This window comes from Eschrichtius robustus, chromosome 12 (assembly GCF_028021215.1).
Source record: "Eschrichtius robustus isolate mEscRob2 chromosome 12, mEscRob2.pri, whole genome shotgun sequence".
NCBI classification, from domain to species: Eukaryota; Metazoa; Chordata; class Mammalia; order Artiodactyla; family Eschrichtiidae; genus Eschrichtius; species Eschrichtius robustus.
Window position 1 is genome coordinate 98,238,120 of NC_090835.1, and position 12,800 is coordinate 98,250,919.

Genomic DNA, 12,800 nt, shown 5'->3' on the forward strand with positions numbered 1-12,800 from the left:
TACATCATATTTTTCTGGCTGCTTTCAGTATTTTCTCTCCATTCTTAGTTTTTAGCTGTTTGACTGTGATTTGTGCCTATGTGTGCTTTTCTTTGTACTTAACCTGCTGAGGTTTCTATGCTTTTTAAATGTGTAAATTTTTTTCTTTTGCCCAATTTGGGGAATTTTTCTCAATTTTTTTGTTCCATTCTCTTTCTCGTTGTGGGACTTCGGTTACATGTATGTTAGACCTTTTGCTACTGCCCAAGGGACTCTCTTTTTATTCCATCAGTATTTTTTCTCTGTTCTTCAGATCAGTTCTGTCATTGTTTACTTACTCATTTTGCCATTTCCAATGTGCCATTAGGTACATTAGTAAATATTTATTTCAAATATATTTCAGCTCCAGAATTTCATTTTTTTTTGTTTCTTTTTCTTTGTTGAAATTTCCTATTTCATTCATTACAAGCATATTTCCCTTTACATCCTTGAGCATATAGTGACAGCAGCTGCCTTAAATACTTTAGCTGTTAATTCCAATGACTTGAGGCTCTCAGGGTCATTCTCTTGTTTGTCTTTTCTCTTGAATATGGGTCATGTTTTACTATGTCTTTATATGTCAAGTAATTTTGAATTGTATTCTAGCACATTATAATTGGATTATAGATTTTTAAAATTATTAATAGCATTTTTTTCAGTAATTAATTTTAATTACATTTTATCATTTTCTTTTCTAGTGGTCATTTCTTTGTCCCATGCATTCCTTCTGTTTTCACTTGTCTTCCTGCTAAAGTCTATTCTCATATAGTTCTTTTGTGAACATTTGTGGATAGTAAAGTGTTAGCTTTATTATGCCATAAAATATCTTATTTTGCCCTCATTCTTGGATGATGCTTTACCTGGGAATTAAGTTCTAGGTTGACAGTTCTTTACTTTCAGTACTTCGTGCCATTGTTTACAGTCATCAGCTGTTGCTGGGGAGAAGTCAGCTGTCATATTAATCATTCCTTCTGAGGTTATCTGCCTTTCTTTTTGGAAGCTTTTAGGATTTTGTTTGCATTGATAGTCTGTGATGTGTTTGTGAATTTATTTTTATCTTTCTCTGTTTGTGGTGTGCACTTTCAACTTACCAACATACTTTTCAGTTGTGGACAATCACTAGCCTAAATTATCTCAGTAAGTATTGGTGCTCCACTGTATTTTTTAGTGATGGTGATTCCTTTTTTTTTTTTTTTTTTTTACATAATCCTAAATGTATTAAAAAAATTTTTTTTGTCATACTCTCCATTGATTGATGTCATCTAGAATGAATTCATGTTCCAGTTGTGTATTTTGTTGGTCTTACATATATATTTGGTATATTTTAGAATTTTGTTTTTGTGGCCTCACTTTAATTAGAAAGTTTAACATTTTTCTCCATTTTGTTTATCTAGGTCTATACTTGTTTTCCCTTTATTATACTTTATAGTTGCTTTCTAACTCCTGGGTCCCCAATCTAACACCAGGTCTACATTAGAGTATCCAGCTTCTTTGTTCAAAGTGGTATTGGGAGTATTGCAGATTCAATCAGAGATCCATTCAGTAACTTTGTTCAGATCTTAGTTAAGAGGCTATTCCTTCCCCCTTCCCTTCAGCTAGGCAACAATGTCAAATGAATTTTAGCCAAGGCAGCAGGTGGTATCAGTGTTTTCTTCCCCTTCAGGAGGGGAAGCCTATTCCAGCTGTTGGCTTTAAGCAGTGAGCATAGCTAATGATCCCCTTGTGGAGCCTCTTTAGTCTTTGTTTCCTCAGGAGAAACTCCTACCCATTAATGCGTGCTCAAGGACCCAGAGCTTTGCAGGGCCAGAGCTGTACCCCTGCTCAGGTTATCTTGTGACTTACTACTTTTTTTAAAAAATAAGTAATTACATTGTATACTGTATTTGGAACAAAGGGGCTGAGTCAGAATACCAACTTATATGAGTCTTGACTAGACATCCAAAATGCTGTTTCTTAATGTTTTGTTATTCTTGTGTCACTTGACTCTTATTCTTATTAGTAATATTGTACTTGTGAATTCCATTGTCTGAGTTTTAATATCTAGTAGGACAAACACTAAGTTATTTTTTTTAAATTTTGTCTTGATCAAAATTCTGTTTTTACATATGTACTTTAAAATCACTTTTTCTAGTTTTAAATATTCATTTGGAGTATATCGTGAACCTCATTACATGTTTATATTAATTTTAGAACGATTGCTATTTTTATGCTGTCAAGTTATCCAGATACCTAGAATACTCATTTATTTACCACTTTTAAGATATCATTCTGGAGCTTTACTTGAGCTCTTTACTCCTGTTTTATAGTTTCTGTAGTTGTTATGACTGATATGTCTATATATTCCACTTCCTTTCTCTAGCTGGTTATTACTAGAAAAGAAGTTAAAATGTTTTTCTTAAATTCAGTCATTTTTCCAAAATAACTAGTTAATTCTAAAAGCTTTTAGTATGTTCCATAGTTTCCTATGTATATAATCAGAGCTACTACAATTAAGATAATTTTATGTCTTGTAATATTTATACTGGTTATTTAGTTCTCTTATTAAGCTTCCTATTTTCTTATTTTATTAAACTAAAACCTTCAAAACAGTGTTTAACAGTTGTAGGACTCTCTATGTTCCTGATTTTAATGGAAATGACTTCAGTGTTTCACTGTTGAATGCCTTGCTTGCTGTATTAGATTTGGAAAAAAGTGTGTCATATTTAGGTAGTTTCCTTTTATTTTTATTTGAGTTTTTATTAGAAGTGGTAGCTGAAATTTGTCAAATACCATTTTAAATCTTGATACAATCACCGACAATTAGCCTTTTAACAAATTGGATTCCGTTTGCTTTTTTATTTAGTTCTTCTTTTTTGCATCGATACTTATAAATATATTTCTTTCTGCTTTCCCCCTTTTGAACTGTCTTTATCAGTTTTGATTAATATTTTATAAGCTTTAAAATAAATTGCATGCCTTAATAATTACCTTTTCCTCTTGTATTTCTTTTGTGGAGATAATTTTGTTCTGGTGTTTCATAAGTTAATAATTGAGTCTCATATTTAAGTCCATATTGTCAATTTGCCAAAATACTTTGGGAAAACCAATATATAGATACCCCATAGCACATACTTTATAGTATAATTCTGTTAAGTATTTCAGATGTTTTTATATGAATTGGATATTTTTTCAGTATGTCTCCATGTCTTTGTGTGTGTATGTGTGTGGAACTAGATTTTTACTGTATCCTTTTGAAAACACATTTGTTTCTTATTTAGTATTTCGTTTTTCTTCCACAAGTCCCTCTATACTTTTTGTTAGAAGTCTTAATTCTAAATATTTGTGTAGATACGTTGGAAAGATTTTTAGAGTTTTTAGAGTATTTAAGTATTAATAATACTTTGGGTATATTTATGAATGATTGCTACAGGAATTTACTGTGAATCTGGGTTTTGTTGTTGCTTAATATTGCCCTTTTTGCTATTTCATGAATTCTAGTAACTTTTGTAGCTACCCTGTGAGTTTCATCTTGGGCTTGGTTCGATAATGTTTGAGTGTGTTTGGTAATTTATACATATATGACTATAATAACCAGCTTTTCTTCCTTCCTTCCTTTTTTTTTTAAACAGTTACATGGGAATTGGTCTTTCTGCTCAAGGTGTGAACATGAATAGACTACCAGGTACACTTGTAATTGAATTACAGTACAGTCTTATGGCTAACTCTGGCTAAAAATGTCAAGTAATAACTTGGAGATAGTTAAGTACATTAATCTTCTATATTTTTAATCACTTATGAGTTCAAAGTCGAGCTGAATGGTTTTAATAAATTTTCTGCTATTTTGCAAAACATAACAAGTATACCATGCATTGTTTTGTTTTGTTTTGCTTTGCTTGTTTTTGTTTTGTTTGTTGGTATTTTTAACTTCCAGTACATAGTCATGTCAACTACTTTAAATGTTTTAATGTGGTTGGTTCTGTTTCCTACCCAACACATTCCTAGCTTTTAAACCATTTTTAGTTGTTTTAATATTCTGGAAATGTAGGCTGATATTAAAAGTAAACTAAGAAAGGTGTGAATTGAGATAGGAGAACTGTTTCCTAAAACCATTAATCATATGGAAGTGATTCTTTGATTATATTTTCTGGTATTCTATTTACTAATGTTAAAAATTAACCTTGGAGGAAATTTTTTGAAAATTGAAAGAAAAATCTTTTGTTATATTGAAGTGTGTGTGTGTGTGTGTGTGTATTTGTGTGTGTGTGCTTAAACTCAATCAAAGCAAAATTCCTTTGGTCTATTAGCAAAGGAAATATGCATGGAAAATGTGTCTTGCTATGTTTGTTTGCATTTTCTGGTAGAAGTCCTCTCTGTTTAAGATATATTTTAGCATTCTGTGTGGCGGATTTATTTTCCTTAATGTGGTAAGCAGTGTTTTATATAGAAATTACGTACTGTAATTGTTGAGAATTTAAATGTACTTTTGGGAATTTTATCTTTGTACTATCTGTTGTACTACTGTTCTTGCTTAGCTTGTTATAATCTTAGTGAATAGCTCTAGTATAGAGGAACCTTACTTTTCACTGTAAATATACTGGAACTTTCTCTGTAGGCTGGGATAAACATTCATATGGTTATCATGGTGATGATGGACATTCATTTTGTTCTTCTGGAACGGGACAACCTTATGGACCAACTTTTACGACTGGTGATGTCATTGGCTGCTGTGTTAACCTTATCAACAATACCTGCTTCTACACCAAGAACGGACATAGTTTAGGTACTAAGATAATGAATTGCATGTTAAATAACCAGATGTTATGATTATTGTACTTACATCATGGTAGTAATATTTTTGTGTAATTCTCCTTTATGAGTAGATGCCTCTGGAAATTATTTCTTTGCTCCTACTAGGTGGAAGCTGAGGAAATGGTGACAATTTAAATCCGAAGTATAATGGACACATATTCAACTAAAAACCCTGATTTTTTTACAGTGAAGGCCACATTGTATCACATATATAGGACTAAGTAGAAGTAACCTCGTACTAGTAGTAGAAATGCTAAGTGTTTTCTGCTTTGCTTTGAATAAAGCCTGTCACAGTATGATCCAGTTCTCTAGGTAACAGGTGCTTAGAGAAAAGAGCTGTCAGTTTTTAGTATAGTATGGGGGTAACGACAAAGCGAGAAAAAGCTTGATGCCCCCAACCAAATGAAGGGCACTGACATACTGAAAAATCAGACCAACTAACAAAAGTTGATAAAGGATGGTGACTACAAGTTAGTTCTGCAAAAGGGAGCAGAATTAAAATGAGCAAATAACAGCAAAACTTCTAAAAGACAGGTGGCAAATAAGTAGATTAAGGAAAACATGAGGAAATCTATCCATTGTAAGACTAATAGGAAATCAGGGGTTTTAGTTGAATACGCATAATACTTCAGATTGAAAATTGTGTATAATTGTTATGCTCCCTTTTCTTAGAAGTTGTTTTTGTTTTGTATTAAAGAAAGTATAAAGGATAGCAAAACTGATGCTTTAGAAGTAAAAAAGTTTCACATTATTTTACTGTTTGAAACATCTTTGATTCATGGCAAATTATTTCTGATGAGGTAAAGTGAAAAAAGGCAAAAACTAAGTAACTCCAGAAGGCAGAAAATTCAGTTTGCTTATAAATAGTATTTAAAAATTAAGCTGCAGATAGTATGTTTAGACATATAGTAAATGTTCTTTAATGTAATACAAAAACTATTCTGTAATTTCATAGTAGAAAATTCTAAATTTTTGGCTACATTGGTAATAGTCTTTTTTTTTTTTTTTTTTTTTTTTAGTGTCTCAACATACTCCTTATATAAAGTTACTGTCTTCTTCATATTTATATTCGGCTTAAAACTTTTCCTTATTATTATTAATATTGATTCTGAAGTCCTGTGCTATCTAACTTAAAGGCTGTCACAAGTCCACAAAGATTCTTACGTTCTTTTTGGTACAAGAATGTTGATAAAGGTCGCCATGCAGATTATATGTATTTGTGATTTGATTGCTGTGGCAAACTGGTTTCCAGAAGGATACAGCCATTTTAGTGTATTTGTTGTTAGTGCTCAGCTCTGACTTACCAAAGCAGTTCACTGGCATAGTCTTCATTGGCTTGGCTGCTTAAGATACTTGCGATCTTAAAGTAAACCAGGAGAAATCTGCTTTTAGGTATGACCTTTGGTTCAAAAATGCAAAAGACGACATTTTTAAAACCAAAATTAATCTTTTTACAGTTTTCAAACTTTATTCCAGAGAAGAAGTTTTATTTTAGGAGATGAGAAGATCATAGGTGATGTGATACCATTTTTTTCCTATTAGATTTTCACAAGTATTTACATTGAAATTTTCTTTTGAGTAAGGAAGCTGTTTTTAAAATGTGAGGTGCTGTTTAAGAAAAGGGTACCTAATGATAGGATCACATTCTAGAATTAAGTCACTTTGAAACATCTGGCATTATTCATTCATAAATTTAGTAAATATTTATTAAGCACATACAGAGGCAGTATAACAGTGCTCAGTATGGGTTCTTAAGTTGCCTAGGTTTATCTCCTGGCTTGGCTGTGTGACCTTATGCAAGTTACTTAACATTTCTGTGCCTCAGATCATAAAATCAGATCACTATAATACCTACCTTATTAAAGTTGTTAGAGCAAACCGAAGTGATGCATGTGAAATTCTCAAGTGATTGCCCGACTCATAGTGAGTACTCACTAAAGGTTATTTATTATCATTGGCCAGGTGCTGGGGGTGCAGTGGTAAAACATTGGTGAGCAGAAAGTGTTCCACCGGAACAGAGGCCAGCAAGCTGTGGTGGCCCATGGGCCAAATCAGTCTCCTGTCTGTTTTCTAAGTAGAGTTTCATTGGAACACAGCTACACCCATTCATTTATGTACTGCGTATGGCTGCTTTCCTGCTACTGTAGCAGAATTGAGTAGTTGAAACAGAGACCACATGGCCTAGAGAGCAGAAAATATTTACTCGCTGGCCCTTTATAGAGTAGTGTGCTTATCTCTGGTCCAGATTCTAGCATCTAGAAGATAAGAAATTACTCAGTTACGCTTCCCTTGTATTTTCCAAAGTGGATAATTTCTAACCCCAAGGCTGATACATCTTTAGTTTCTGTCTCATGAAGGTTTTCAAAATATATATTTACTTACCATATAAAGAGAAATGGAAAGGTTTTTGAGAAAATAAAGGAGAAACATTTCAGTATGCAAGTTAATTTATTTGAAATTTTAAAATTTTGTTTTATTGATTATCATTCATCAATTGAAGATAACTTTTCAAAAAGCCTCTTGATAATCAGATTAGGAAATTGGGGAAAAATTATTTTCTGTGTAAAATTTAAATAGTTACACAGCTTGTTAAAGTGCCATCTTTGTGGTCTGAATATGCATAGGTTGTGGATGCTGTATTTGGCAATGTTCAAAAGTATTAATCTATAGAATTAAGTTGGGTTTTTCATTAGAGGTTTTGGTAAAGTGAGGATTTCAGTAATTACTGACAGAAGGGAATTTTTGCTAAAGCAATATGGATTTAGACAATCTTTGTCAATAGACATTTTTGAGGAAAATAATTGATTAGACTGCTGTTTTATGAAAAATGGTAGAAATATGTATGGTCATATTTATTCTTGCTGCTTTCTGTGTTCTTTTTAGTTTTCTGAAATTTTTAGAATAAATTCTTATATTCGTTTGGCCCACAGTCAGTTTGCTTTCTATTTATTAATGAAGCTGAAGGTAATCCAAATGTTTTACGGAGGGTGGGGGGAACTCCAGCTTCGCTTTTTCTTTTGACAAGCTAACATGAGTTCACTAGTTTTTAAAAGTCATAAAAACAGTACTTTAATTACAAAGCACTGTTTTTACCATTTATTTAAAAACATGTACAATAGAGATTTATAGTCACTTTGCCTTTTAACTTTATTACTTTAATAAGTAGAGTCAGATAGTTGTGTTTTCTGGTGATACAGCACAATTATAGAGCCATAGACTCTCTAGTGGGAAGAGACCTTGAAGATAATATAACAGAAGGGCCCTCATTTTTTAGATGGTGATCAGCACCACAGAGGTAGTGGTGCTGGCGTGGTTGTATTTTGTTTTAATGTGTGTTTACACTGGAAGAATTTTGATTAGCCGGCTCACCAACACCACCCCCTCCCGTTCTTCTAGAGCTCAATCTTTTTAAACATATGAATGAGGTCCTGCAGAAATATTTGGTTTCCTTATTACCTTATTTTCAGCTAAGTAATATATTTGAATATTTGGAGGGAGATTACACCATCACTTTGGGATGTCAGTAGATTTATTCCAATGATATTGCCATTGTTCAAGTGTATTTGGTACATGACTGTTGAAACTACTGTCAGCGGACATTTAAGAGACATTCTCAACTGTTTAAATCTTTGTCCTTTGAAGGAGGAATTAAAATTTTTTGTCCAGAGTAGTCAAAGCTTTGAGAATGTACTTTTATAAGATTTTTTTTTAAAAGGAAACAAAAGTACTATATTTTCTATTCACCCCCCCCCCCTTTTTAATAGAAAATCTTTCCTTTCCCCTCAAAGTTATTTAAAAGATAAATATAGGTAAGGAAGATTAAATAGTAAGGTTGGATAAAGCAGCTTAGGTGTTAATGAGAAAAAAAATTGTCTTATTATATTTAGCTTTTTAATTTTTTTCTTCCTTTGCTATTTTTTCCCTTCTTTTTAGTTAGAAATTCAGCTTGTCACCATACTCTGCCTTTGAAAAACAGCTTCTAATGCCACTTTTTTTTTTTCTTTTTAGGTATTGCTTTCACTGACTTACCGGTAAGACATAATTTCTTGTAAAAGTAGTTTTGTATTTTTAATTAAAAGTATATAAGAACTAGTACTAATCATGTTTAAAATGCAGACTTATTGGTAATTAAGTTTATATGCCATGCCATGCATAGGCTAGAGCTCCTTTCTCAAGCTACCATTGGTCTGGACCATCAGAAATTAACCTCCAAATTGCACTGGACACCATTGCCCAAGGGAACTTAGCTGTAGCTAAAAACGAAGTAGGAAATGATTATGTAAAATACACTTTTTAGTATCACTGTGGATTCATTCGAAATATGTCTCTTTGGTATTGTTGGACTTTTCAGTAAGTGGCTGTACAGCAGTTCTCGTCATTTACTAATTCAGTGTATATTGCGCGCCACTGTGCTGCAGGCTCTGTGCCTGGGGTACATTATTCAACAAAACAGATAAAGGTCTCTGTCCTCTTGCAGTATTCAATCTGAGGAACTTAGAGAATAAATAATGCATTAAGAATATTTTTAAAGGATTTAAATACTTTTTAAAGAAAGAGAAACAGTAGAGCTTGGGAGTACCAAAGACAGAACACACGTGGTACAATTTGCTCACCTTTGCTCAAGGTAATTCTTGAGCAGAGACTTCTGAGGAAGTGAGGGAGTTAACTAAATGGATACAGAGGACAAGAATGTTCCAGGGAGAGGGAATAGTTAGGGGAATGGTACTAAGGCAGTAGCACATCTGGCGTGTTTGAAGAATAGCATGAAGGGAGGTAGAGAGACGTGAAAGCAGTAGGAGGTGAGTCAGAGATGATGACAGGGAGGATGAGTAGATCATCTAGACCTTGAGGGACATTGTAAGGACTTGGCATTTACTCTGAATGAAATACAAAGACACTGCAGAGTGTTGGTTATTATGAGACACTGGGATGAAAAATAGACTGCAGGGGGAGTAAGGGTAGAAGCAGGCCGACATGTGAGGGGCTGTTGCAGAAATTCAGGCAGGAGATGATGGTGACTCAGCGTCACTAGAGATGTAAGAAGTAGTTTGATTCTACATACCTTATTCCCCAAATGTAAGGCTCTATCAATTGTAATATGCATCATATATAGCCCTAAGGGCCGGGGCGGGGGCGGGGGTGGTGGTGGAAACGAACAAACTAATGAACTATGATGAAGTGCTTTCTTATCATTTAGAATTTATGTTTTATATTCACTGAATGATCTCTTCAGGTATTTAAATTTTTAATCAGTATCACTTATTACACACCTAAAAATGTTGCAGTAAATGATATACATTGATCAAGGTTTTCCCCAAACTTCTTCATGTTCAGAGTCCAACCTTTTAAAACACTTGTTCAGAGTTAATGTCCGTGGTTTTCCACATGATATTGTCTTCTCTGCCATTAAGAACATTTCTTAAGAGTTCTCCGTTATGTCTCTGGCCCTGTCTTCCAAGCTCCTGACAGCATTGTGCAGGGTTTCATATGCTCACTTTCTTCATTTGACCAGAAGGTATTAACTAAAGGTTTTCTGACACAACCAGGACTCTGACATTCCTTTCTCAGTTGGTCCATAGTGGCTTGTTGACTAAAATGTCTTAGGAATTGCATTTATCCAGCTGTTTGACCAGGAAAAACAATCAAGACTCAAGAGTTTTTGGTGAGCTCATCCTTCAGCAAATTCACACCTATGCAGGTGGTGACCACTGCTGCCTCATGACAGCTGCCGGAACAGACGTAAGGTGCCAGTGATTATAAGATACATTCCAGCTCTAGAAATTTTTTGAGAGGGATGACAGGAGACTCAAAGGCAGAGAATAACACCCTATCTATAGGTTATTAATCTTCCTGAAGAAAATCCTAGAAAAACCAGAAGAAATCCAAGTTATAATAGAAAACAAACCAGGGAAAATTTGGAGTCTTACAGATCAGAATTTTGCTCATCAAGAGGTGTTATTTGATAAGCAGTGATGGAAGAAGTGTTTATCTTTTGAAAAAATATATAGTGTTAGGATTTTGTCTATATACTACAGTAGGTTCCAAATGGATTAAAGAGTTAAACGATTGATAAATAAATAAGATTTTTTAGAAATCTGAGAGCCAAGAGAATTTTCGGGTGGATTGGATGTGAAAATGTAAGAAAGAGGATTTGACTTCAAGATTTTTGGCCTGAAGAATTGAAAGAATGGAGATGCCACTTACTGATATGGAGAAGGCTGTATTTTAGGTGGAGCACTTTTTTGAGGGGGGAAATCCGGAGCTCGTTTTGGATAAGTTAAGTGGACTTGTCAAGCATGCGGTTGGCTATACAAGCCTGGAATTCAAGAGAGTGATCTGGGCTGGAGATGAAAATTCGGGAGTCACTGGCATTTCAGTGTTTAAATTTAAAGTCATGAGACTGTTTGGAGTCAACAAGGGAGTGTGTGCAGGCAGAGAAATGGAGCAAGGACTGAGTTCAGGGGCGTGCCATGCTGGGGAGAAGAGAAGGAACCCGCACCAGGAAGGTGAGGAGCAGCGATCAGAGAGGTAGGAGGAAGACTAAGAGTTGGATGTCCTCAAAGCCAACTGGAGAAAATATTTCCAGAAGGAAGGAGAAATTAACTGTGCCAAATGCCACTGTAACGTATCACATAAGACAGGGCTGTCGATCAGTGGGTTTGGCAGAGTGGAGGTCGCTGGTGACCTGTTGAGAGAGTTTCAGCAGAGTGACAGAGAAATCCTGACTGGGACGGGTTTAAGAGAGAATCGGAAGAGAGAAGCTATTACAGAGTATGGACAGCTTTGGAGGATTTTGACCACAGTGAGGAGTAAAGAAGTGGGATGTGGTAGCTGGTGGTAGAATGGGGGACAGTAGGAGACTTTTTGTTAGATTCAGCAGGATGTTTGCTGATGAGAACGATTCAATAGCAAGAAACACAGTTGATGTTGTATACAGAGAGGAAAAGTAGCAAGGATCGTACCCTCGACTGAACAAGGGAAGTGACCCAGTGTGTTAAGTGGAAAGGGGAGGCTTTAGAGAAGAGCGGCTGTGGTGGGGGCAGCGGGGTGTAGGTGCGGGCGCAGGTAGGCAGGTTCACGTGGCTCAGTATTGTTGCAGGGGTTTTGCTAAGGCTCCGTTTCGGTTGGAGTTGGTTAAAGCAGGGGTCCCCAAGCCCTGGGCTGCGGACCGGTGGCGGGCCGTGACCTGTTGCGAACCAGGCCGCACAGCAGGAGGTGAGCGGCGGGCGATCGGCGAAGCTTCATCTGCCGCTCCCCATCGCTCCCTGTCACTCCCCACCGCTCCCCATCGCTCCCCGTTGCTCCCTGTCACTCCCTGTCACTCCCCACCGCTCCCCGTCGCTCCCCGTCGCTCCCCACTGCTCCCCATCGCTCGCATTACCCCCTGATCCCCCCCCCCCCAAGTCTGTGAAAAAATTGTCTTCCACAAAACCAGTCCCTGGTGCCAGAAAGGTTGGGGACCGCTGTGTTAAAGGGCCTACGTAGCTGGTTTTCTTTTCTTTCTTCTCCCTCTTTTTGTGGCACTGAGCAAGTAAAACCAACTTGTCAGTTAGCAGATTTTGTTCCTCACTGATAGCTAGTGGGGATCATTTGAAAAAGGCTTAGCTAGTTGTAGACATGTTGACTATTTTTGTGTTGCCTTCTGATTATTTTTTGTCCCGCTTTAGAATCGCCAGTTCTATTTTTTGCCTTGTCTGTGATTAACCAAGGGTGATACTCAGCTCTGTAGCAGTGGGTAAAGTGGTGGTTATGGTGGTAGTTGTAAGTTTTCTTTTAACAATACAGTGGCTCTGAGAGCTCTTTATTTTTATGACTGGGATCTGGGACTTCCACATGTAACGTATCATTCTTCTACTTAAAAAGGAAAGAGGAAGTTAGTCTTTCTCTTAAAGGCACCACCAAACAAGTGTTTCTATGTTGTGTACTGTTCACTAGCCAGTCGTAGCATTCAATCCCAGTGGAGAGTATGTTCACAGAAAAAAAGTGTACCTATT

The 12,800-nt window shown here is 35.7% G+C and overlaps 1 protein-coding gene across 1 annotated transcript in view; it reads left to right on the forward strand.

Moving 5' to 3' along the window:
• RANBP9 (RAN binding protein 9) overlaps positions 1 to 12,800 on the forward strand; it is an 88,232-nt gene that overhangs the window by 49,065 nt on the left and 26,367 nt on the right. Inside the window, exons 3-5 of the mRNA XM_068557116.1 lie at positions 3,627 to 3,679; positions 4,610 to 4,777; positions 8,815 to 8,837. Coding sequence (XP_068413217.1) covers positions 3,627 to 3,679; positions 4,610 to 4,777; positions 8,815 to 8,837 — 244 coding nt within the window. The remainder of the gene's footprint in view (positions 1 to 3,626; positions 3,680 to 4,609; positions 4,778 to 8,814; positions 8,838 to 12,800) is intronic.